The 27044-nt window shown below is 40.4% G+C and overlaps 1 protein-coding gene across 2 annotated transcripts in view; it reads right to left on the bottom strand.

Annotated features, from left to right (window-relative positions):
- Positions 1–847: 847 nt before the first annotated feature.
- The window catches only part of LOC128615338 (gamma-aminobutyric acid type B receptor subunit 1-like), a 60240-nt gene continuing 34043 nt past the window's right edge, over positions 848–27044 (bottom strand). The window contains exons 10-18 of one of the 2 annotated variants that reach the window (XM_053637327.1): positions 21394–21544; positions 18054–18186; positions 17824–17940; positions 15078–15188; positions 14766–14859; positions 13638–13765; positions 5499–5627; positions 5071–5214; positions 848–3242 (exon numbers count right to left, since the gene is read on the bottom strand). In XM_053637327.1, coding sequence (XP_053493302.1) covers positions 2958–3242; positions 5071–5214; positions 5499–5627; positions 13638–13765; positions 14766–14859; positions 15078–15188; positions 17824–17940; positions 18054–18186; positions 21394–21544 — 1292 coding nt within the window. In that variant the 3' untranslated portion in view covers positions 848–2957. The remainder of the gene's footprint in view (positions 3243–5070; positions 5215–5498; positions 5628–13637; positions 13766–14765; positions 14860–15077; positions 15189–17823; positions 17941–18053; positions 18187–21393; positions 21545–27044) is intronic. The other variant, XM_053637328.1, reaches the window with a different exon arrangement.

The raw sequence follows: 27044 nt of genomic DNA, 5'->3' as shown, positions 1-27044 counted from the left end.
TTATGTAACGTCTGACTTTTACTTAGGCCAACTTATTGTACTTATTTACTTACTTGCTATTTTTACTTTTTCTTACTTAACTTTCTTAATTTACTCATTTACTTACATTTACTTATTTACTTCACTTACTTAATAACCTTCATACTTTACTTCATTTCATGATTTATTTCCTAACTTTACTTTCTTAACTTATTGTTTTACTTTTACTTACTTAATTTACTTATTTCACTAACTTACTTTTCCTTACTTAACTCATACTGTTACTTTCTTATTTTTTACTTACTTATTTACCTTAGTTAATAGCTTACTCTCTTACTTTATTTACTTGTATTATTTATTTACATACTTTACTTTTACTTACTTAACTTAATAACTTTGTTAGTTTTACTTACCTTTTTTAACGTAATTTAATTTTACTATTTGTTTATTTTCCTTACTTTACTTTCTTACATTTACTTACTTATTTGCACTTACTTTTTTAAATTTTTTAGCTTTTTACTTTTACTTACTTTATTTGTTTATTTATGTATTTGCTTACTTTTCTTACCAACTTTCTTTATTTATTTGCTTGTTCATTCATTCATTCACTCACATTTATATAACCCAAGGTCACAGTACAAAGCATGTAACTCTAAGCCCACCCCCCCCCCCCCAAATATATGTTATATACAGCATATATAAGTACATATGATACAAAAGCAAAGCACATGTTCAGTAATGCCTCGGCAGGTAATGTCTCCAGATGTCCCGGGGACAAAATACACACTCTCCACATTTATTTTACCGAAGAATATAAAGGTCAACTAAAAACGCAGCGAAAAAAAAAAGACTAAAAAGACTCACGCACTATAGTAGAAAAACAATTCTCTTTATTTATCCATAGACACCAATTCTGTTGCATCTGACAGAATGTGAACATCTGAAGTCTATAATGGTGAATATAAATATACTTTCAATACCACATGGGAATACGATTTACCGTACACACTTTATACCGTATGTGCAAGAGAATACAGTTAACAGGTACACACTTCGCATGTGCAACGTCTGGACGATTATAGCTGGAGTTTCTTGTCGATCGGTTTGAAGATGCCAGAAATGCTGCCATCTAAGAATGAGTGTGAGATAATCAAGTATAAAAATCAAATTTCCTGTTTATGTGCCTTTGTCACAAGCATTTTCATGTAAACAGATAAATAACACCGTGCTGCGTCTTGCACAGAATCCTTTCAGGAACCGATTCTGTGGCGAATCAAAGGCCGTGAGTCAAGTTAAAAGTCACACAGGCCGTGGATCCAAGCTGGTATTTCAAACACTAAGAATGACACCCCCACCTCGCACATACTTAGAAAGACTGCACAATGCAAGGAGACAGAACAGAACAGGTAAGAGCTTGCTCAGAAAAAGTACCTCCACCCTGGGTTTTTTCATCAAAAGCCAGTATGAAACCACAAGTCTAGGATTTGTGCTGAGAGGAAACTGTAAGACGTGACAGAAAGAAGTGTGTGTGTGGGGGGGTGTTGTTTTGTGACTCATGTGATGCATTCTACAGCAATCCCCTCTCTTCACTGAACTATAAGGGCTTTCGGGGGGGGGGGGGGCGTGTATATTATATATAAACTTTAAAACGTCGCTGGACTGCATGACAGGAATACGCTTCTATGCAAGTGTCGTTAAGAAGCTAACTGGATTACAGCGGCTCGTAGATTAAATCTAAATCTGTGGGTCGGATACAAGTTGAGCTAAAAAAAAACCTATCAATCAAATCACACACTTGCAGTCTGCAACGATAGGCTTTTGAACACGCAACAATGCAATATCTGCAAACGCTGCAACATTTACTGCACTAAACTGTGGGAGGCCGAGCGACCGATGCACGTCATTTCTGAGCATCTGTTCAGATCAGGCCTTGAAAGAAAACAAAACATGCTCGGGATGTGAAAATACCTTCGGGTTTTTAATTTCTCTTAAACAGAGCCCAGTTCCAGGGTCAGGGTGTGCAATGGTGCTTCGTAACACTGTGCTTGACAACTTCAAGGTGCGTATAATGAGAGCATAAAACGCAACAATCCTAACAACGCCTTGCTCACCCGCTGAAGACCAGCAAGGTCATTAAACACACTCCACCGACAAAGGCTGTAAAAGCTTATTATGTTTGACCATTACTCCTTAAAGCGATGGATCCACCCGAAAGCTCAGATCAGAACAGCTCTGCCATCTCCTGCTCAACTCGAAAATAGCCAGAAGCAAAAGAAACACCCGTTGTGTGAAAGAACGCAACAAAGAGCTGGTAAATGCTTTTCACGGGTTAATTATGCAACACTTCTAGCTGCACGCCCCAGGGAATGAGCAATGATGTCACGGTGAACGAACACGCTTGCGAAATTGACGGAGTTCCCTTGTACTACGTCCGGTGGGGAAAAAAGCCTTAAGGTTTAAGATTGGGGGCGGGGGGCTGGGGGGGTAATGGGTGAGACTATAATAATTATTGTTCAGGAAGATGCAACACCGATTCAGACCCACCTCTTTCATTTCCTACATAAAAGAAAAGCACTTTCCAGCTCTATTAAAACATGCCGAGACATGCTAAGTGATCAGATAGCTCAGCTATGGAGATGGAAACCATTTAAGATACCAGATACCTCATATTAGGGATTTATGATCCACTCTCTGAATCTTTTCCGAGGAAGGCTACACATCTTTTGCAAGTCACCCAGAGTTAGCCTTTCTCAGAGAAGGAAAAGTCCCATACCACTGCAAATGCAGCTCCAATGAGAGCAACTTCGACATGATGTGATGAGGTCTAGCTGCATGTTTCTCCGACTAGATGTTTCAGAATGAGGGAACGAACACCAAGGTATAAGACAAGGAAACAGGTAGATGATGAACAAAGTTGTGCCCCTTCCCCCTTTTAGTTCAGGTCTTCTTCCCGCCACGTTCCTTGAGCTTTTGTTGCCTCACTTGTAGAGGAGCTGCAGGCGGCTGGCGTGGCAGTTGTTGCGGCTGATCTTGCCGTCTGGCTGGTAAACGCTGGTAGAGTTGGAGAAGGTCGGAGGAAGAGAATGATTGTCCGAGATGGGAAGAGGGTATCCTGGTGGAGGTAGGAGAGATTTGGGGTCAGTGTGAGTGACAGGAAGAGAAGGGATGCTGTGATTCAGGTTGGTGGACGACGGACGTCTTCGGGAGCGCAAGGCTTGCCGCTCCGAGAGCTGGTTCCTCAGTTCGGACACGCGCTCTTCTTTCTGTTAGAAAAAGCAAAAAAAAAAAAATGGAGACAAATATTCAACATGGATATTCATTCGTTCATCTTCAGTAACCGATTTATCCTGATCAGGGTTGATATTGGATCCTGGGCATGAGGGATGGGATGGCATGCTAGTCCATCGCAGGGCAACATGCACACACATTCGCACCTAGTGGTAATTTAGCGTAGCCAGTGCATCTACCAGCATGTTATTTGGGAGGTAGGATGAAACTGGAGAACGCAGAGGAAACCCGTATAGACATGGCGAAAGCATACAAGACTCTGCACAGGCACCTGAGCTCAAGATTGTACACGGGATTACGGAGCTGTAAGGCCACAACTCTACCTGCTCCACCACCGTGCTGCCCATAATAAAACATTTATCCTTCACATGTCCTAGCTTGGTCATAGTTGGGGTTGGCGCACAGGATTATCCATGATATGGCACCCCTAGAGCAGATTAAAATTCTTGCTCAAGAACCCAACAGCTGCGGTACTGGGATTTGAACTCATGGCCGTTTGAGCAGTGGCCCAGAGACTTCACACTGTCATAACCACTGAACCGCCGTATGCCACGATAGCGCCCTTTCTATTCGCGTCAAAGTTCCCATTGCAACCATATCTGGGTCCTGTCTCAATCCTTATAATTGGTCTCTTGTTTTTGTTCTGATTATGTGCACCGGACCCTTGTTTCACTTGTGTCTTTATACCCGCTTTCTTCCCACTTAACTTCGGGAAGCCTTGTTGTGTCTAATCCATGATTTCTAGTACGGAAGATTGAGATGTTTTACTAGCTAGACCCTGGGGTTTTTTTTTTTTTTTTTTGGATTTCTTAGATTTCTGATCATCGAGTTGTCTTGTACTACCTTGTCTGTCTGTTTTGACCACTATCGACGCTATGGACTCAGACTGTGGTCTTTGGATTCGTCCTAATTAATAGATCCCACACTTGCATCCAGCCTCTTACCACATTACACCACGCGCTTGGCTCAATCATTTTAAAAATCCATATGTATACAACTGATATCATTTTGATATCATCTGAGTGTCAGAAGGTGAAATGGTCTTCAAATGGCTACCTCCACCAGGTACATACCCACCCACCATCGGAAAGAGCTCAAGGCATGCGAAGGACTTCTGGGGCTTTCTTTTTATCCGTTTGGTCTATATTGCCATCGTTGAGAGACGACGTTATGAAATACATGATATGACTAGATTGCTACAGATTGTAAAGAGAGCTCTAGAGTCCCTGGTTCAATGGGATTTTTATTGAGGAAACAATATTTCACCCACAAGTCCTTTTTTTTTCTAGAAGAAGAAGTTTTCTTCTTCTAGTTTGAGACTCGTTTTATTAAAAACTACTGGAAGCTTAGAGCTACCAGTTTAGCGGATCATCGCACACGTCCCTCAAGCCTTGTCGACTTGTTGAAAAATCGCAAACAGATTTCTTTTTTTAATATATTTTATTTTTCTAATATCGACTTGTGGAACTCTATACACACCCAGGGAGTATTCCTGAGCCAAGTGGTGTCTTCTGAATGGAGTTTGTGATGATTCAAATATTCAGAACGGGTTGTTATAAATTTCCCTTACTTTACTAAATAGATTAGCCTGTAAGTCTCGAAAGTAAATGATTAATTAAAATATTACACATTGATTTAAATCATAAGAATGTCCATGCATGCATATTGTACATTTGTTAATTCTATGCTAAAAAAAAAAACGAAAAATAAACAAAACAATCTGTTACTCATTTAAGAGCAAAATGCCACCATCGTCAGCCGAGAAACTTGGTTAAAATGAAAGATTGTCGCCTGATAGTTGACCTCTTGGATGATCTTCTGCAGCTCTTTGTTCTCTCGCTCCAGCTGGCGGGATTTTTCTTCGTCGTTGTTGTTAGTGGACGAGCCGGTCTTCATGGTCTCCTGCTGATCGGACTGCCACTCGCCACGTGTGATTAACCTTCGCATCTACAGCGCCATCCACACAAAAATAAATACAGATATGCATACAGATATACATCCCTCTTCCTTGAGATCTATCTTCCTGTAGGTTTCATCTCCAACCAAAATGTAACGCACATGATTTAGTCGATCACGAACAAGAACTTAAGGCAACGATTAGATGGTCAGGTGGGCACGATTACGGTTGAAGCGAAAGTCCTCAGGAAGGAAGATCACAGAGGGTCGGTGACCACTTCAATACGATATCTATACTATAGCGCCTTATTCGTGTGGACGAGCCTGTGTTTTACCTTGGGGACGAAGAGCACGACTAGAGTGATGTAGACGGAGAACACGATGGCGAGAGAGGCGAACGCGAAAGAAGCGTCCTGCTTGGAGGACAGGATCATGGTGACAGGAGCTGTAATCATGCACAAAACCTGAAAGAAAGGACAAGCGAGGGAAAAAAAGAGGGGAGAGAGCAAGGTGAATCGATAAATATTGACCCATGGTCAGTCATCTCTCCAAACAAACAAACATTTCATCCAAACTGGCAGGGAAAAAAAAACCGCTGACATTAACAGGAGGTGATATTTTTTGGTGTGGATCATTAGTTATTTGGACAGGACACAAGGTGCTGGACAACATCACTAAATCATTACGCTTTACTGCGCAGGTCATGATCCATCAGCCACTCTGAGGTAAATCTTCATCCATAAAGAAACAAATAAATATACATCCTCGACACGAAGCCAGGCGTATTTCAAGAATGTTACTTTCTGTGTTATTTATGTGTCCCTACCGTAATTAATCTTTCATTAAAGGAAACATCCACCCGCAACGGCTTCAATATTAATCTTTATAATTAACATGTAAGCCAAGATTTATTGCGCGGTGATTTTTAAGTTTATAAAGTTTAAGCTTCTTTCAACGACGTTTCGGTCTATTTTCTGTTGGACGACCTGCTCGTAGAGGTGCGTTGGGAACGAGCCCTTTCTTCATCTCAACCCAAAGAGAGCGATGCAGCGGCACGTCAGTCTTTTAGTCCGTCCAGCTCTCTGACCTCCTTATCTGTACCCTCTGCTCAAACAGGTCAAATTCCAGTCATTAAACTTTCATGCTAATACCACTTTCAATGCCAGCATCCTTGTCAGTTTGTACAGCCCCAGTTCCGAAAAAGTTGGGACGCTGTGTAAAATGTAAATAATTGTCAATAAAAAACAGAATGCGATGGTTTGCAGGTCTCATAAACCCGTATGTTCTTCACAGTAGAACATAGAAAACATATCAAATGTTTCAACTGAGGAAATGTACCGTTTTAAGGGGAAAAAACAAGGTCATTTTGAATTTCATGGCCGCAACACGTCTCAAAAAAGGCTGGAAAAGTAAGCATTGCTAAAAAGAAACAGCTGGAGGTTAATTGGCAGCAGGTCAGTAACATGAGGACGCCGCGTCCTCTAAACTAAAGAGGACTAAAGAGGAGAAGGACCATCCGGCTTTTTATCAGCGCTCAGTATCTCTGATGGTATGGTGGTTCATTAGTACATATGGAATGGGCAGCTTGCACATCTGGAAAGGCAGCATCAATGCTGAGAGGTATAAACAGGTTTTAGAGCAACACATGCTTCCATCCAGATTCCATCCCATCTTTACTTCTGAGAGACTCCGCCTCTCTAAGATACTGTTTTTATACCCAGTCATATTACTGACCTGCTGCCAATTAACCTAATTAGTTGCAAAAAGTTCCTCCAGCTGTTTCTTTTTAGTAACTCTTACTTTTCCAGCCTTTTGTCCCTCCCGTCCCAACTTTTTTGATAAATTCAAAATGACCTTATTTCTTTCTAAAAATGCTACATTTCCTCAGTTTAAACATTTGATATGTTTTCTGTGTTCTATTATGAAGAGCATACGGCTTTATGAGACTTGCAAATCATCGCATTCTGTTTTTATTTACATTCATTTACATATTACACAGCGTCCCAACTTTTTTGGAACTGGGGTTGTAGATGGCTACGCCAAGTTAGCCAAGTTTCAACTTCGTTATACACAGTGCTGTGAAAAAGTATTTACCCCCATCCTGCTTTCTTCTGTTTTTTTTGTGTACATCTCATACTGAATCATTTTAGATCTTCAAACGAAATACAACATAAAACAAAAAAAAAGCCACGTGAATTAACACAGTTTTTATTTCAATTTCAATTTTTTTTTTTTTATTGAAGCAAAAAAAGTTATCCAACACCTACCACCAAAGTTGCCTTTGTTTCATGTTGTATTTCGTTTGAACATCTAAAACTATTTAGCATGAGATATACACAAAAACAGAAGAAATCAAGATGGGGGCAAATACTTTTTCACAGTACCGTAGCCGCATTGGATTTCTCGTTAATGTTTTTATTCATTTACATGTCGCTGGAAAATGGTGAGTGACAAAAGAATCACTTGCTCTTTGTGCCACTAAACACATCATAAGTATTTAAACATAAATATATGTGTAATGCGTATAAAGGTTGTGTTTTCCTTCAGTTATCTGTTTCCTGCTGAAATAGGTCTAATATAGGCTCAAATCTGGCTCCCTGTATAGCGGACAAACCTGCGGAGACGAGGCAGAAGATGACAGCGGGGATAGAGCGAGAGAAGGAGAGTCAGTCAGAAGGCACTTATGAGCTGGAATGATTGATAAAGCCAGAGCATTGCATCCTGCTCACAGCAGTGATTTTGACTCAGCATGGTGTTAGCTGCTCAGCAGTCTGTGCTCTTTGAAGTTATAGATTTCAGAAAAGTACACAAACCCAAACTGTTCATAGATTGTCTGTGTCTATAGTTGAGTAATGGTATCCGCTCGAAACAGAAAATGTCTGTGAAAATGTAAGATCAAAATGTGTCACAAGGCTATGATAACTCTTCAAAGAGTATTTGACATCTTGTAGGACTCATTACTAGATTTTACACAGATGAGTTGGACTCCAGGGCTCATAACAAACACAGTACAGACTTTTATATTAAGAACTCGACTGGCGCACAGAGTAAAAGTGATTTAGCATAGAAAAACCAAAACTAATGTCTGGGTATGATGATTTATCTTTGGAACTGATTATATTTATATATAAACTTAGATTTTTTTTATACAAAAATAATTATTATTGGCAAACTGTAGTGGTATAAAAGGAATAAAACACTGAGCATATATATATATATATATATATATATATATATATATATATATATATATATATATATATATACACACACACAAACATACACACACTAAATTAAATGTGTGAAATCGGTGTCGTAGACAAAAATATAATCGTGCCGACGTATTCATTTCTTTCATTAGAAAACATTTTATTTACAAATATATATTCATTTAAACGGACGACTCGGAGTGAAATATTCCGAAAAGCAGCGGATAAGAGTCCGGCGTCGGTGTGAACTCCTTTAATACTGTTTAAAAATCATCTCAGGGAAATTCCTCAAGAAATCGCTCGGGAAAACGCCAAGAATACATTTCTGGAATATTCTAGGTTAAAAGATCGTCTACTTTGACGATGCTAAAATACTAAATTATTCTGATTTATTTTGGATTTTTTTTTTTTATCACAATATAATTCCCATAGCTCCATTTGTGTTACTCCAGAGTTATGATGACTTTATTATTATAAAATGTGGAAAATAAATAATGAGTGTGTATAAACTTTTGATTGGTTGTGTGTCTGTGTGTGTGTGTGTGTGTGTGTGTGTATAATATACATCGAAGCAAATAATTACTTTAGATGCAGTTGCTTATGTTTGAGGTGATTTGAACGGTTTTAAACTGCGGATGGTCTAATCTGGCAACCCTGAATCCTTCATAACCACCTCTCAAATATCTCAAATAAAGATTCTATAAAATTACACCACAGTTCGTTGAACCCTCATTTCTTATCAGTCACAAGGCATGATTAATTTCTTATAACGGTAGCGCTGAGCTGGTTTGGCTACAAGGTGAACTACTATAGTAACAACTTACACAGAAGTTCCACATAAACATATTTTTAAAATGCATCTAATATTTTTTCGGTGAGGAAATGATTATTGAACATTTTTGGAAGGAGCCTCCATTGCCAGTGTTTTAACAGTCAAAGGTAAAGTTTGTATCTTCAAGTTTTCCAACATCGGGAAACTCTAGGTTTACAAGCTACATTCTTTTTGTCTTGTTAATGTAAGACAGAGAAAAAGAGAGTCCTATGAAGGAATGACTGCTATAAAGTACAACAGGAATTCACTTAGTTCATAAATGTTCAGCAACATTAAATGTAAATATAAATTGATAAAGTATGATGTGTTGTTTTTTTTTTTCAATACAAGAATAATTATTATTGGCAAATTGCAGTGGTAAAGAAGAATAAAACACTTTGAGGGAAATGTATACATTTTATATATACATATACATATATATATATATATATATATATATATATATATATATATATGTATATATACACGCACACACACATTTTTATATATTTATTTATATATGTATATTTTATATGTAATTAAATGTAAATATATAAATACATACATTTGTGTATATATACACACATTTTTTATATTTATTTATATATGTATATTTTATATATAATTAAATGTAAATTTATAAATATATACATTTGTGTATATATATTAATTTATAAATATATACATTTATATATATATATATATATATATATATATATATATATATATATATATTTGTGTGTGTGTGTGTATAAATTTTGATTTTTTTTAATACAAGAATAACTGTTTTGTCAATTGTCAATTTGCAGTGGTACATTTATGTATGTATGTATATATATATATATATATATATATATATATATATATATATATAGAGAGAGAGAGAGAGAGAGAGAGAGAGAGAGAGAGAGAGAGAGAGAGAGTAGACCCAGGTAGAGATGCAAGCTCTTCACTAGTAATGCATTACAGTGCATTGCATTATTAACCTGCACTGCACTGCCGTTTCAACAAACATTCCAAACAGGATCCAGCTATAAAACATCTTCCTTTAAAAAGGTAAAAAAAAAAACAAAGAAAAGAAAAGAAAAGCACGTAAGATAACCTAACACTATCCAGTCTCACATAAATCCTGGTCTTACATTACTAGCTAACGATCAGGTTCAGATGGGTTTTTCCACTGCGCAGGTAGTTCTGAGCAACGCTGCTCCAACCCACCATTTCTTTTAAAAATTTATTTTAACAGTTTGACCACTGGTGACAGTCGTTTACTCATCACTGTGACCTTTATACAAACAAACATACAGGTTTATATGGAATGAATTCAGAAGCTTATATATATATATAAAAACATCTACTTCCTGTCACATACAAGTTTATTTCAGTCACGTATTTACATGCAACCGCTGCTTTTATTCACGGGTGTCTTCTGCCGTTCCGACACGACGGAGCTGATCCGTTAAATGCGTCACCATTTACAGAAGCACTCAAATATTCAGAAACTGCATTTAACCGAGCAATGTTCAATGATGTACATGCTGAATTTGCTCAATGATTAAAACATATCATTACTGATGAAGTGAAGTTTTCCATGAGGAGATGTTTATTTAGTATTTTTGAATCTCCAGTGTCAGCATTTTCTGTTTCTCAGTGACATGACAAGCTGTGGGGTTTTTTTTCTTTCCTTGTTGTTGGCATTATTAACTTCAAGAGCGAGAAACAGAGAGGCTGTTGAGGGAATATTTTCTGTAACGCAAGTTATAACGGAAACTGACTTTCATCTAATTCCCCAACAATGTAACTGAACAGATAAAAAGGTTTTTTGATTAAAAGGAAATTGTCGCTGTTGGTAAACTGCTGTGGTGTAAAAGGAATAAAATACCATGGGGGCATGGTATTATAGGAAACTAGTCAACTTCAGGGTGTTAACATTAACTCCTGTTTCAACGGGACGCATCGCAACACCATGTCGTTTATTGTTATCCTATAACATTGTATGTTTTATTCCTTATGTATCGTACACTAATTGAGAATTTACCGGAACGATCCTTCATACTAAATGCCCATTGGAAGTTTTTGGACATTTTATTGGTGGAATTAACAATGATCCTGCATGAGGTGAAAAGAAAAAAACTATTCAGTATTCATCAGGGAAAATCTGATGAGATCTGACGTGTATAAATCCTCACAGTGCTAGGCGTATACGAGTTAAAGGAACGTTAATACGAGACTTCACGTATGCTGATGAAAAGATAAATTCTCATCTGAACTGAGGGAGTGAAAGTCATATATTGTTTCGCATTTTTATCACTTAGTGAAATTCGACTCGCTTTAATGTTTAGCCTGAAACTACAGACCTTTACCCTGTATTTAAGAGGGTGAAGATATTACCTTAGGCCATGCTCACTCCAGGCATTTTTACTCAACAACCAGCACCATCTTCTGAGACGTGGCTAATTTTAAGCAGTGCTGCCGCCAGCAATTTTTATTCTTTTTTTTTTTTCTTTAAATCAAAGGAAAACATTTTCAAAAGCCAAAAAAAGTTCCTTTCAGAAAAGCCTCCAGTGTGTTTTTTCACCCAATTAAGTAGCAGCAGACTGGTGCTGAAAATATTAGTCGTATTACCAGAGGTGGTAAAATTACCATCAATTTTTTTTTTTTTTTCTACTGAAGTGAGTGAAGCTACTTACTCATCTTAGTAAATCCTCTGCTAAACGTTGCAGCGCAGCTTCTAAAGCACTACTTTGTTTACAGCAGAGACGCTTTCATACTCTATAACTCATGAATTACGAAAGTAAAAGTACAAGAAAGATTCACAAAAGAAGAGGAACCAAGGAACACAGCTAAAGCTAACCAACAGCAGTCTTATTGCTAATCTTACAAATGCTGGCTAGCATGATAATCACTCTGACAATACAAACTAGCTGAATATTAATATATACACAATGTGTATGCAGCAGCAAATGAATCACAGTGATGTATTAGGTCTATTCAGATCAAAAAGTAACCTCAGGACTTATACAAATATAGGATTGAGCAAGGAATGTGTGACTACTTAAGCTAAGGCGAACTAAAAACAGTTTTATTGCTAGTCGCTCACGTTAGCTAGCATGATAGCAAATAAGATCATACAAACTAGCTGAATGCTAACAAACACAACGTGCACGTAGAAGCAGATAGTGTACAGCTGTCACATTCATTAAATTTGTGTTATATATATATATATATATATTAGGAATTTAGACTCCTTGAAGTTGTCTGATGCAAAAATTACCTCATAAATTGAATAAATATATGATTACATATGTAGTGTTTGAAAATGTAGTGAGTAGAAAAAGTCAAAAGTATTAGGTGAAAGGAGTACGGATACTTCAAAACAGACTTAAGTGCTTTTACTTTATGATAGAGCGACTCAGATAAAGTCCCCTCCAGAACTTTTGCGAAAGCGAGGCCAATTCATTTGTTTTTGCCGTAGACCGAACACATTTTGGTGAATATGAGAAGAGAGTTCAGAATTTCAGCTTTTGTTTCCTGGTTTATTTATATGTAGACGTGTTAAACGACATAGAACGTGACACATTTTGTATCAGACCACCCGATTTGTAGGCGAGCGTAAATATTGGAACAGGTGACTGACAGGTGTTTCTTGTTACCCAGGTGTGTCCTGTTGGATTGATTGCTCAAACAATGAATAGCCCTGACTGTCTACTCTTGGTTTTCGCCTCCAGCTTCACCTGTGAAGACTGCATTTGTTGTTCAAAAGGATAAACCAACATGAAGATCAGAGAGCTGTCTATGGGAGAAAAGCGAGCCATTCTGAAGCTGAGAAAAGAAGGGAAAATCAATCCGAGGCATTGCAATAACACTGGGTATAGCCAATATAGCAATTTGGAATGTCCTGTAAAAGAAAGAAACCACTGGTGTACTGAGCGACAGACACGTAATGGGTTGGCGAAGGAAAACAACAACAGCTGATGACCTAAAGAAAAACCCCAAAATAACAGTCATTCACATCACCAACAACCTCCACAGGGCAGGGGTGAAGGAATCACAGCCCATTGTTCAAAGAAGACCAAATATTACGTGTTATTTATTTATTTATCTAATTTACTTCAAGACTTCTGTTTCCATAATGTACTTTTCTTGCCTTTTCACGTGGTCTGATACAAAAAGGTTCTATGTCGTATGTTGTTTAAACACATCTAAACGTAAATACCAGGGAATGAAAGCTGAAAATCGACACTCTCGTCTGAAATCCGTCTTTTGATCTGTCTTCGGTGTATAGCACAGAACAAATGAATCGGCCTTGCCGTTCTAATATTTTCGGAGGGGATTGTATATATAGAGCCTTAACATCTTAACCAGATCCTCTTTCTCAGCTGGGTAGATTGAGAGGCAGAGTGAAATTTCCAAAATGATAGAAACAGACGGCGAGACAGACAAGCTGAGGGACTCACGGAGACATTATAGATGGCCATTCCCACGGCTCGGTGGTCATTTATCTTCTCTGTAGAGATAGATTTGGTCTCGTAGGCGAGGAAGATGCCAAGCAGCAACAATAAGCCCTTGTAGCCATAAACCACCCCTGCAACAGCGAGGACACAACAAGGTCATACAGACAAAACAAATACGTGGTGTTTTATAATAGAGGTACGAAAAGTGCTGCATTTTATCCATACAGTACATCAAATAAAGGAAAATAAATCAAAAATCTTGGTTTAAGCATGTGTTCCTATACGACCGTATCAAACGCATTAATGAATAATAATTCAACAGTAGAGCTGGAGATATATTCCCATAGTCATTTTCACGGTAATTTAGACGTCTGTTCTCAAGGTCACTGCCGCAAACGTGCTTCACACATGCATTTTAATCGCTCCGTGACCAGGGAACGCAGACTGGTTTGATCTGTTTTTATCGAGGATGTGATTCATTTGTTTTATTAGTGTGAAATATTACAAAACCTGCAGAGGGGAAAAAATGTAATAAATAAAATCAAGCAGAATTCGCAGTGAGAGTTACAGCATTAAAATTCCTGTCATACGATATACACGGATGATTTAGGGATGTAAAACAGTGTCTGTATCCAGATATCTGGATCTGGATCTGTTCAGTGCGCCAAATATTCATATCTGTATCGGTATTCAGATTTAAACCGAAAGTAGGCGTGGCCTACACTGGAAGGTTGTTGTTTTTTTTCCTTCAAAATAAAGATGTGCGTGGGATAGTGCGTGCATTTTCCCACTTTCTAACATAATACATTGGTTCTATTTTCCGAAAATAAAAACAAACTGGTAGCCAAATTTAAAGCCCTACGACCCTGACCAGGCAGTTACTAAGGAGGAATGAATGAACGCTATAAATGCAAGCTTCATATCTGACCGCTCACTCGCATGAAAGTCAGACAGACTCCCACTCACATGAATTTTTTTTCTTGCATCCCATTGCACGGCTCTAGTCTGAACCAGATGCCTTCTGGCAAAAAATACTGCGCACCTCCTATCTGTATCTGTATTTGTATCCATTTATGAATAATGCGTATGAATTTGGTAGCATCCCTAATCTACTCGTGCGTGTGTCCTTACCCAGCCATGTATTCATCTTCTCGGAGCTGCAGTGCTCCAGCAGTGGCTCAATCAACACGTCTAAGTCTTCTTTAGGCGCCTCTCTCGTGAACTTCTGCTCAAAGCGTGCAATCGAGCACCGACAGACAGAGAAAGAAGGAAAGGAATTTCCATTTCATTGCAATTTGAATAATCTACCTGATACTTTTATCCAAGTGAGGTGGCTCTCTGGCAGACCTGTGATTTGAATTCACAGCCTTCAGAGCGTCCTCATCTGAAACACCAAAAGCTCCAGCCACCACCCAATCTAATTCCCGCAACAACCCGCCGTACCTCCTCTGTGATGTGCAGCGGATCCACGATCTGCCAGATCATGAGGGACAGGACGTCAATAACCAGAAGCACACCGACCGTAGCGTAGAGCTTCCATGGCTCCAGATGCTGCTGGGATACACAAAGACCATCAAGTCACCTTTTCTCATCGGCAGAAACCACTCGAGTGGACAGGAAAGGATTTACGACCCCATAACCAGTGTGTGCACAAAGAACTTGAGGAGAAAACAAGTCGGCCATTACCGCAAAGCCAATTCAGCCCAGAACGGAGTGTAGATCTTATACGAGTGTCAGGCTTCAATTGAGAGCATTACTCTTTTACAGCGTCAACGACTCCGGCTCGCGTTTTATGTTCTGGGTAGCCGTGTTTGCGACTGGAGCATGATCAATGCAGAAACGCGTTATCGTCACTGTTTTGAGCTCTCGCAGGAGACGGCAGTCGGTTGACACTGTAGCTCTCGCTTTACAAGACAACAGACAACTGATCCGTGGCTGGCTGCAGAGACGCATGAGATTAAAGCAGTCAGGCAATTCAAACGCCATGCGGGGTGTTTACTTCCTGTTAGGATGCCATTTTTACAGTGATGATGAGCCATCTTGTGCATAATTGCACCTCTATGAAATGCATGTGTCAAATACTTGCTTCAAGTAATACTGCAAGTATACTACAGTTCCCGTTCCTGAGGAAAGAGCAGAAAATCTGTTTCAGAGACTAAGGCCAGTTGTTGATTTCTGACGAAGGATACACTGATGTAGACACCGGTATCGGGTATCGGTATTGAAACTGTGTAACTCATTGTAAATAACTGGTCTGATACCAACATCCTATACCGTACGTCAAAGTCAAAGTCAACGTCAGCTTTATTGCCATTTTTAGCACGTCGCATGGCAACGAAGCAGTTTCCTTCAGGAAACTACTGTGCAACATGCAACATGTAAGACAACAGTAAATACGGACAATATAATTACCATAAGGTACACAGAATCACATAAAATCAAACAAGTCACATAAATACGAAATATATGAGATATAATAGATAAGTGTAGCAGCAGTGGGGAGATGACCCATACAGATTTATTTATTTATTTTCACAAATAGTGCAATGTATAAACATTGTACCAGTATTAAGTGAAATATATATATATATATATATATATATATATATATATATATATACACACACACAGCTATTGCTGACAGTAATGTAATAATAATAATATTGCACTCGATCAGTGAGTCATGTGACACGTGAACCCACGTGACATAAGCCTACCGTACGTTGTCACGATAACGACGAGACGACATGAAACGTCTTCGACCTGGACGTATTTCACGATTAATGCTTGCGTAAAGCAAAGAAGAATAAAAACACCTTCCGACCAATCAAAGCAAAGCAGACTGTGAACTGCGCCCTGCGAGAATATCCAGAGGAAGAACTACGGCGGTTTCCTACAGTACAGGTAACCTGATAAAACTTTGCACGGCGTTTAAACAGTATCTTTGCTCGCGGGCGCGACGGCGGCTGGCCTCCGCACGATCAGCGCGCATGGCCGGCGAATTGCAGTGAACTGGGCATACACAAAGGAATCTGCGGACGCACAGAGAACCTGCTGCATGTCAGAGCACTTCGGTTAGCACTTCACTGAGACACGATAACGTTTAAAGGTCGGAAATCTCAGCACGAGGAGATCACTGCTAGCAGCATGCGGCAGCCAACACAAACAGAGCTAAATAAAATGTTCTGCGACACCCCTGAGGTATCGAGTAAATACATTTTTCATTCTTTGCTGTGCTCAGTACAGGGGAAGCGGGACAGAATACGTGTCGGTGATAATCAAAACATACTGTATAATTGAGGTAGGTAGAGATTAGGCTGCAACTCTCAAGGAGTATTCCTTTAATCTCTCTTGACAGGAAACAAATTTCACCCCCTTCAAATATTTGCATTTTACATCCCTGATGCGGATCCACGAACGGAGCGAATGCGAAATTACATTTCCGTCAAGTTGCATTGTGCGGCGTGGCTCATCATCATCATCATCATCATTAAGTAGAGCACGAGCTGCATTTGTGACAACTCTCCATATTCTAATCCCCAAAACCAGGCAGATGCTCATAAATATTCACTAATGGTTTCTTATCTCGGGGAGAGAAAAAAAAAAAAAAAAAAAAGCCTCTGCTTTTCCGACTCAGCTTATCTCTACTCTCTCTCTCTCTCTCTCTCTCTCTCTCTCTCGCTCGATCCGCTTCTTCCGCCACCCAAGAATTCTACGTGATGGCGGACACGTATTTTCTACCGGGAAAATGGGTGTGTTGACGTGCGTCTCGCGACATGATGGAGAGAATCGTTTCAGCCAGAGCGGTGCAAAAGGTTGGTCGGGTTTGGGCCGTACGATAAATGGTTCATTTAGGAGTGTTCAAGGGCGTCTGGAGACCCGTTTCTCTGAGGTCAGCCAGAGAGATGAGGTCTAAAGTGATAGAGTGAGAAAGTGAGGGAGACCTATTTTAGTTAAGAGGAATAGAAAAGACATCAGGGTGAGAGAGAGAGAGAGAGAGAGAGAGAGAGAGAGAGAGAGAGAGGAGAAAAGACTTATTATCATATAATTATGTAATATAATCATCATTTCACGATTTTTCACAGGAAGCATTATGATCTTTGTTGTGATTAGAATGGAGTCAGGAGTAGAGCTTTTACAGCGTAGCTCTTTGGGAACGACCTCTGTAGGAAATCTGCAGAAGATTTACCTTTCGCTTGTCTTTCTTCTCATCCTTCTTGGTGAAAACCGTGTGCACCCACCAGATCTTCGTGAACATGCTGCCGTAGGCCAGACTGAAGCCGAGCCCGAGCAGCCACAAACGAAACTGGAAAAGAAATGATCTTTTCAATATTCAGCGCGTGGAATACGCAAGGAATACTTCGTCCCCCCTCCACATGTCCTACATCTCAACCTTTCCCATGATGCCTCTGGGTTTACCTGGCACACTACAGGAAATTGAGAGCGACGGACGTGAAGCCCATCGATCCCCAGAGGAAACACGGCAGCCAGAGCCATCATACAGCCCACAGCCGTCATGTTGTTCAGGTACGGCTGCGAGTTCTGAATGTACCTGGAACATACGGGAATATTCACAAGAGATACTCGGCCACATCAACCGATGAAACGGTCTCCGTCTTCCGCACGCGCTTTATTTCATGACAGAGACGCCTCATTGGTTATGCAGGTCATGTCTAAGAGCATCTGGAAAAATTCATAGGGGAAAGTTAAAGCGCCTTGATACCTCACACAGTTGTATGACGAAGAACGTTTTACGGCATCTGGATGCTTTTATTCCAAAGCTACAGCTCAGAATGTTAATTTGGCATTTTTCCATTCAGCAGACGACTTCATCCAATCAGACTTAACGAAAAGGCAAACTTTAAATTAAGCAAATTAACTCAGAGGAAAGAGAATGAGGATTTCTTCATTTGAGAACACACATAAATGAAAAGAAGAAGCTAATAAACATCAATTAGTAGATTTTCCAATATCCTGAGGCTGACTTAATTGTTCTAGTTGTAATTACCACATCCATTTGCGATCACTGCGAAGTGGTCTTGATTTAAATATGGCTTCCAATCAGTGCTTTGGGGGTATTTGGTCAAAAACAAGGCTTGGCTCTGTACAGCTTGGTTGGCTGAGTTGATATCTCAGAAGAAAAACTGACTCAACTTCAAGCTTAAGACACTCGTAACTGAGACCTGCATCGACTTTGGTCCAAATCCGTCGTCTGAACACGATACAAGGCTGTATTTGTCTCAATGTTACCCAATTACATCGTCCTCGACTCAACTCGGAATCGATTTCTGTAGCTTTTTAAGAGTTGGAAAAAAAAGCCAGCTAGAGTTCTGAATTGCTAATACGATTCAAAACGGTCAGTACTCTTTTTTAGTTTGAGCCACATTAACGTCTCCGTCAAAAGCTGATGCTGGATTCTTTCGGAAAAGCATTACAAGATCAAGAAACAAATGAATAAACAAATCAGTTCATTTGGCAGAGAATCTGTTCTAACAGGAATTTGTAACGACATGGCAGAGGTAGCCATCGCATTAGTGCCTAGGATATCCTCCAAGAACTTGGAAATTCATTTCGAGCGGCCTACAAGTCTGTTCGTTCAAGAATGATCCGGTCAAACAACTTGGGGACGTGCTGTTATGGACAAACGATCAACAACGAGTTGTCTATCCATCCATCCATCCATCCATCCATCCATCTTCGACCGCTTACTCCTTTTCAGGGTCGCGGGGGAACCTGGAGCCTATCCCAGGAAGCATGGGGCACAAGGCGGGGTACACCCTGGACAGGGTGCCAATCCATCGCAGACGAGTTGTTCAACGACAACTAAAACAAACAACATAACCTTGACAATGGGTGCATTTCAATCAGCTCCCTAGTTCAGAGCACTGATCAAGAAGGCGGCCATTTTAAGGGCTGTCTCTATCCAGTACACTGGAACGTTTGCAATCCCACAATGCACCGCAAAAACCAGGGAGCATCGATGTTCAATATGTACCCTTACTGGAAATGACATCATGTGTTCTGAAGCCTCTCAGCTTAACAAAAAAAATGGCGGACAAACTCTCAGCCATCTTTGTCTAGAAATGTATTTAAGTAGCTTGATCTTGCTGCTGTAGCTCTCAACGAATTACATACGTTAGCGATTTTTCACTTAATTTGACGTTCTATATCCAGTTGGTTTGAGTCTAATGACTTTCAAGTGTTTCAACGATTTAAAGAAAACAAACACTAGCTAGCCTACGATCCTGCTTGGAGTACCATGACGGAAACACGTGTGATTAAGCTAACAAATTTATATCATGTGCAATGTCAGAAAGATATCGTACGTCCTGTACGTTCTTGATAAATGCCAGTGGTGACATTTTTACAACGCCAGTACGTCGTCATGTCGCCAGAAATGGAGTCATCAGCGTCCCGATGTGTAGTGAGCCAGGGTCTTTACCAGTGCACCATACACCACCTAAGGCGCTGATTAGATCTAAAAACTGGAACTTCATTAGTGGTGCTAATCAACAGGAAACAGGAAACAGGTGTGAGTGATTGGTGACATGTGGCTGCCATGACATTCCAGCATGTCATTTACATCTGACTCTCTGGTCTTTTTTAAATGCTGACACTGGAGACTCCTTCCAAATACGCTACAAATTTCTACGTAAACGTATTAACACAACGCTGTTGAACCTTCTGACCAATCAGATTGAAGAATGTTTTTTTTTTCTCTCACTAATAGCTAACACCAACAGCTGACAAATATACTGGATTTATTTCAACCCTGCATCAGCATCGATCAATAAATGAACCGACGCCACATCAAACTGCCTTTAATATCAGCCTTACCAGTGAATTTCATTCAAAACTGACAGTTTATTGTAATGGCTTTTTAAAAAAAATATTTCGTTTACCATCTATAATGCTAACTCACACCGGTAGCCCGGAGTTGCTAGCAAAAAAAAAAAAAGCTCATCGCAGGATGCGACTTGTTTTGAATATCTCAAAACAGATAAGAGCCGGACCTGGGGATGGGTAGTTTGGGGTGGAGGAGTGTTACTCTGAGGTTCTGCATTGATACTGTCGCATTTTTTTTTAGAGGAAATAAACAACCTGCCACTGAATTGTTGTATCAGATACAAACTGATTTAAAATGAGTTGGCCAGGCATGGGCCTGAATGGGAATAAGATTTAAATCACTGTAGGTCTTTTTTTTTTTTTTTTTTTTTTGAGCCGTCACACATACACATGCTCTTCTTTTTCAAACACACACACACACACACATAGGCCTGCAAAACTTATCTAGGATTTGGGTGTTATCTCAGGTCAGTTAGTCGAAATGAAAGAGGAGAATTCACACACACACACACACACACACACACACACACATACACGCAAAGTAGTCTGAATGTGCTTATCACAAGTACGCTGCATACTTAGTATGCGTATCATGCGCTTAATATTCTGAATCTATCAGCCACACTTACTCGGCTCTGCACGCTTCTGTGCACACTGCATCACTATCTAATGCATACATATGTGAAGGAGACTGTGATTCTGGCTATTAACTAGCGCAGATGGAACAGCTGAAGTCCTCTCCATCTTTTTCAGTTTCATTCACTCGCATGCCCTCTTCTGCTACTATTTCTGGCCGCTATTACAGACCGAGCTCTACTGAAAAGGGACCGTTCTGACTCTAAAACGGGTTCTTTTTTGTTTGTTTGTTTGTTTGTTTGTTTTGGGAATCCGTAAAAGACACTGAAAAGCACACCTGACGTTGCTGTTGTAAATATTGAACGTGAGGCACACGATGCCCAGTAAGATGCCCAGTCCAGCAAACACCGACACGGACACAAAGAGCTTCTGAGACAGGAATCTGAACTTCCGAATCACCACCGTCTGATCCGCCGGAGGACCAGGGCCTGGAGCGGGAGGAGAGAAGGGAAGAGAGGAGGGATGAAAGGAAAACAGGATGCAAATAAAGTGAAGTCGAGAAGAGGAGAAGAAGCCAACATGAACGAGTTGAGAAAGAGAATTGGAATGAGAATGGAGGGCAAGATGAGAAGAAAATAAATACAAGAAGAGGAGTGAAGAACGGGAGAGAATAGGGGCGGCGGGGGAAAAAAAAAAAGAGAAATAATATGGTTAGTATAGAGAAAAGACAAGAACGAGGAGAGGAGCGAATAGAGAAAGACGAGACAGTAAAAATATAAAGAAGAGGAGGATATAAAGAAGGAAAGGAGATAAAGAAAAGAAGAGATGGGAAATGACAAGAGGAAAGAAAAAATGGAATGGAGACAGGAAGGGAAAAAAAAGGAGTAGTTAAGAGAGAAGAGAAAACGGAATAAAAGGAGAAGAGGAAAGAAGAAACGAGAAGAGAAGCTGCATTAGCATTGAGGACTACCAAAGCTAACCGAACAGAGCTGAATAAAATGGAGACACAGAGCATAGAAAGAGAAAGAGAGAGAGAGCGAGAGAGCGAGAGAGAGAGAGAGAGAGAGGCATTAGCAGTGACCCAGTTGTATAAAGTAAGCCTCTTTCTCTTTCTCCTGTAATCATGGTTTTGTGTATGTGTGCCTCAGATTCAGTCCCGTGCTCAGTGTGGAGTTTCATCTCTTCACTTCCCCCATCTGTGTGCATTGATATCATCACAGCCTCTTTCCTCCTCTCTGAGCCTCGGGTGCAGGACTGCATGCTGAGCGCAGCGTGGCTTTTCTCTCCCGAGAGGATGCTGCACTTCAAAGCTTTACTCACTTTCTGTCTGTCTCTCTCTCTCTCTCTCTCTCTCTGGCGTAGGATTGTTCGTGCTCTCGAGTGCTGTACCGCTCCTGAACTCGGATCACGGAGAAAACTCGCGGCCTCCCGCTGGCCATGAGCCTTCAAGCTGTATGCTAAGGGTTAACTGGCTAGAGTGAGAGCTTTCCTTCTCACAGAAGCCTTGTCACACTGAATATAGCTTTTGAAGAAAACTATTCAAGTCCTGACAGGCGACCGAACTGCGATTCAGGCGAAGGAGAGAGTGTGAAGTGCAAATAGACTTCGCTTTGAGCGTCAATGACAAGAGGTAGAGCGAGAGAGAATAAAAAGAGGTCGAGAAATGATTTCTGAGCACTGAATGCAGTTTCAGGGCGTGATGTTAGCATAGCACCTTCATAGTCTTATGGAGGGTTATTTTATTTTATGGCATTGCATTGTAAATCATTTTACAGGATTTTTTTTTTATTATCATTTCGATTTTTTTTTTTTTGCGAACAGATCAGTTACATTTCTTGCTATAGGATTGAAATTGTCTTTTTCCTCTTGGAGAGATTTACTCTTAGAAATCTCTTTCACAAGGGGCAAGCAATCAATAGGTTCCTCGCCCCCTCGCTCCTCAGGAGGAAATTGGAGAAGGAAAATTGCCTGGATGTTTCGCCGAGCTTCATGTTCGGCTCCGTATGAAGGGTTTCTCATTTTCACTGGCAAGACAGTTCAGTAGCAATGGACGTCACATTAATGACGTCTCTTACCGTCGTCAGCTCTCGCTGAAGCTACGTTCACACTTGCAGTGATTTGATCGCCGCAAGTCGCCAGTCGCTGTACCGCGAAGTCGCCAGCAGGCGTTCCTACTACCGGTTGCCAAAGTAACATTTAAATGGTCATTTAAAAGCACTTATATAGCGCTTTTTTTTTTAACCTCAGCAGGTCTACAAAGCGCTTTACACTGGTTCTATTTTACCCATCCACACACACACACACACACACACACACACACATGGTAGCAGAGCTGCCATGCAAGGTGCTAGCTTGCCATCGGGAGCAACTTGTTCAGGGTTCAGTGTCTTGCCCAAGGACACGTCGGCATGTGGAGTCACGTGGGCCGGCAATCGAACCGCCAACCCTACGATTAGTGGACAACCCGCTCTACCACCTGATCCACAGCCGCCCAATTATCAGCGGGTGGAGCAACTAGCATTCCACTTTCGACAACAAACCAGTTTTCTTGCCGCTTAAATAAAACATTCTGGAGGGAGAGCGTTTGTATATATATATATACAGTGAGGGAAAAAAGTATTTGATCCCCTGCTGATTTTGTACGTTTGCCCACTGACAAAGAAATGATCAGTCTATAATTTTAATGGTAGTTGTATTTGAACAGTGAGAGACAGAATAACAACAAAAAAATCCAGAAAAGCGCATGTCAAAAATTTTATAAATTAATTTGCATTTTAATGAGGGAAAAAAGTATTTGACCCCCTCTCAATCAGAAAGATTTCTGGCTCCCAGGTGTCTTTTATACAGGTAACGAGCTGAGATTAGGAGCACACTCTTAAAGGGAGTGCTCTTAATATCAGTTTGTTACCTGTATAAAAGACACCTGTCCACAGAAGCAATCAATCAATCAGATTCCAAACTCTCCACCATGGCCAAGACCAAAGAGCTCTCCAAGGATGTCAGGGACAAGACTGTAGACCTACACAAGTCTGGAATGGGCTACAAGACCATTGCAAAGCAGCTTGGTGAGAAGGGGACAACAGTTGGTGCGATTATTCGCAAATGGAAGAAGCACAAAAGAACTGTCAATCTTCCTCGGCCTGGGGCTCCATGCAAGATCTCACCTCGTGGAGTTGCATTGATCATGAGAACAGTGAGGAATCAGCCCAGAACTACACGGGAGGATCTTGTCAATGATCTCAAGGCAGCTGGGACCATAGTCACCAAGAAAACAATTGGTAACACACTACGCCATGAAGGACTGAAATCCTGCAGCGCCCGCAAGGTCCGCTGCTCAAGAAAACACATATACATGCCCGTCTGAAGTTTGCCAATGAACATCTGAATGATTCTGAGGACAACTGGGTGAAAGTGTTGTGGTCAGATGAGACCAAAATGGAGCTCTTTGGCATCAACTCAACTCGCCGTGTTTGGAGGAGGAGGAATGCTGCCTATGACCCCTGGAACACCATCCCCACCGTCAAACATGGAGGTGGAAACATTATGCTTTGGGGGTTTTTTTCTGCTAAGGGGACAGGACAACTTCACCGCATCAAAGGGACGATGGACGGGGCCATGTACCGTCAAATCTTGGGTGAAAACCTCCTTCCCTCAGACAGGGCATTGAAAATGGGTCGTGGATGGGTATTCCAGCATGACAATGACCCAAAACACATGGCCAAGGCAACAAAGGAGTGGCTCAAGAAGAAGCACATTAAGGTCCTGGAGTGACCTAGGCAGTCTTCAGACCTTAATCCCATAGAAAATCTGTGGAGAGAGCTGAAGGTTCGAGTTGCCAAACGTCAGCCTCGAAACCTTAATGACTTGGAGAAGATCTGCAAAGAGGAGTGGGACAAAATCCCTCCTGAGATGTGTGCAAACCTGGTGGCCAACTACAAGAAACGTCTGACCTCTGTGATTGCCAACAAGGGTTTTTAAACCAAGTACTAAGTCATGTTTTGCAGAGGGGTCAAATACTTATTTCCCTCATTAAAATGCAAATCAATTTATAACATTTTTGATGTGCGTTTTTCTGGATTTTTTTGTTGTTATTCTGTCTCTCACTGTTCAAATAAATCTACCATTAAAGTTATAGACTGATCATTTCTTTGTCAGTGGGTAAACATACAAAATCAGCAGGGGATCAAATACTTTTTTCCCTCACTGTATATATATATATATATATATATATATATATATGTCTGGGTCCACGAAACAATTCGGACTTGCAGGCAGCATGGTGGATCATGGATCACGTGCGCTCTACTGTCTTCACTAACACTGGTAGTCGCTGCAACAAGTCACTCCAAATTTGCATAAAGTTAAACTTTTCTCAGCTTTGTTGCATCGCTGGACACGCCCACATCTAGTCACCAACCGTCGCTGTCACTCATGTCGCTGGAAGTCGCCACCTCTCATTGAAACTGAATGGTCTCCGGTTGCTTTGCCGCTGTATGTATCGTAAGGCGGCAATGATGTTTCACAGCAACACGGGTGAATACTCACTGCAATCAAAGCGTTTACATTTTTAGTTGATCCTGACCCTTTCTGCTCTTCGGACCTACCTCTGGATGGAGCTCTCATCAACCTGAGGCTACAGCCTGGAGACTGCTAAGGATGGTACCGCTTGAAGTCCCATGGAAATGGTTTTGGACCTCAATTCCACATGGACGTTCTCGCTGTGGTTGCTGGGACTACGGTTGCAGTTTTACACTCAGGTCTCCTTTAGTGAACAGTGGACTAGTTCAACAAACAGACTTCATGTTAAAACCAGCATGAACTTTCTTTTACTTTCACTCTTTCCGGTGTTACCCAGATGAGGACGGGTTCCCTTCTGAGTCTGGTTCCTCTCAAGGTTTCTTCCTCATATCATCTTAGGGAGTTTTTCCTCACCACCGTCACCACCGGCTCGCTCAATAGGGATAAATTCACACACTTAAAATCCGTATCCTGTGTTTATATATTTCTGTAAAAGCTGCTTTGAGACAACGTCCATCGTTAAAAGCGCTATACGAATAAAATCGAATCGAATTGAATAGTTGTTAATCATTTCGCAACTATATCGAAAATAAAAAACGATCAGAGTAGACCTACAACAAAGTGTCAAATCCAACACTTTACACAGACTTTTAAAAGTAATGGAAATTAGACGGAGGTTAAAACTTTGTTTTGTTTTCTATCCTCCTGGAAAATAAATCTGAAAATGTTGACCAGGTGGAAATATTTCATTTCATTTGTAATCCCAGTTCATGACACGTATCAACACTGGCTCAATATACAGGACACACTACAGCAGAAAGACAAACGCGAAAATGAAAGTCCCTGCTAGCACACCATCTATAAACATGGCTTTAGAAAAGAAAGGGGGGAAAAAACACACAACTGAAAGTGTCAAAGAACAAAGTAGGACTAAACGAATAACAGACTTCATTGCCATGGACGGTCAGTCATTCTTTTTCGTTGAGGATGTTGGATTTCTGAGACTAACAGAATGTGTTGAGCTTTGTTATGCTGTTTTAATGTCTACTGAAAATCAAAATGAAGCATGTAACCGCATGTACTAACATTTCAGCCTTCAGTTCTCCTACTATAAAAAGAACTTTCAGTATCAGGTTTTGGCTTCTTTCCAATGATTTTCATTTTGGTGCATCAGTACTTTAAACACCTACCATCACCTGGTTTATCTCCTACAGCTTCAAGAGCTGATCAAAGACTTTCTCTCTGAAACATCCTGTTCCTCCCTCTCTACGTAAATCATTTCCATGAACTAAACCTATATGTGTCCCCGTAGGTTGTACACCAAGTAACCTCTTACATAATAAAGTAACCACCAACCTAATGAAGAGGTGAGAGCAGACTCAGCCAATCACATTTGGATTTCCAATGCGACCATTTTGTGAGGGAAAAAAGTCACTCTTGACGTAATAGAGCGTCTGTAGAACCTTCATA

Source organism: Ictalurus furcatus, chromosome 12, assembly GCF_023375685.1.
Source record: "Ictalurus furcatus strain D&B chromosome 12, Billie_1.0, whole genome shotgun sequence".
In the NCBI taxonomy this organism is placed as follows: domain Eukaryota; kingdom Metazoa; phylum Chordata; class Actinopteri; order Siluriformes; family Ictaluridae; genus Ictalurus; species Ictalurus furcatus.
The sequence above is the reverse complement of the archived record's forward strand: the minus strand, read 5'-3'. Positions and strand labels throughout refer to the sequence as shown.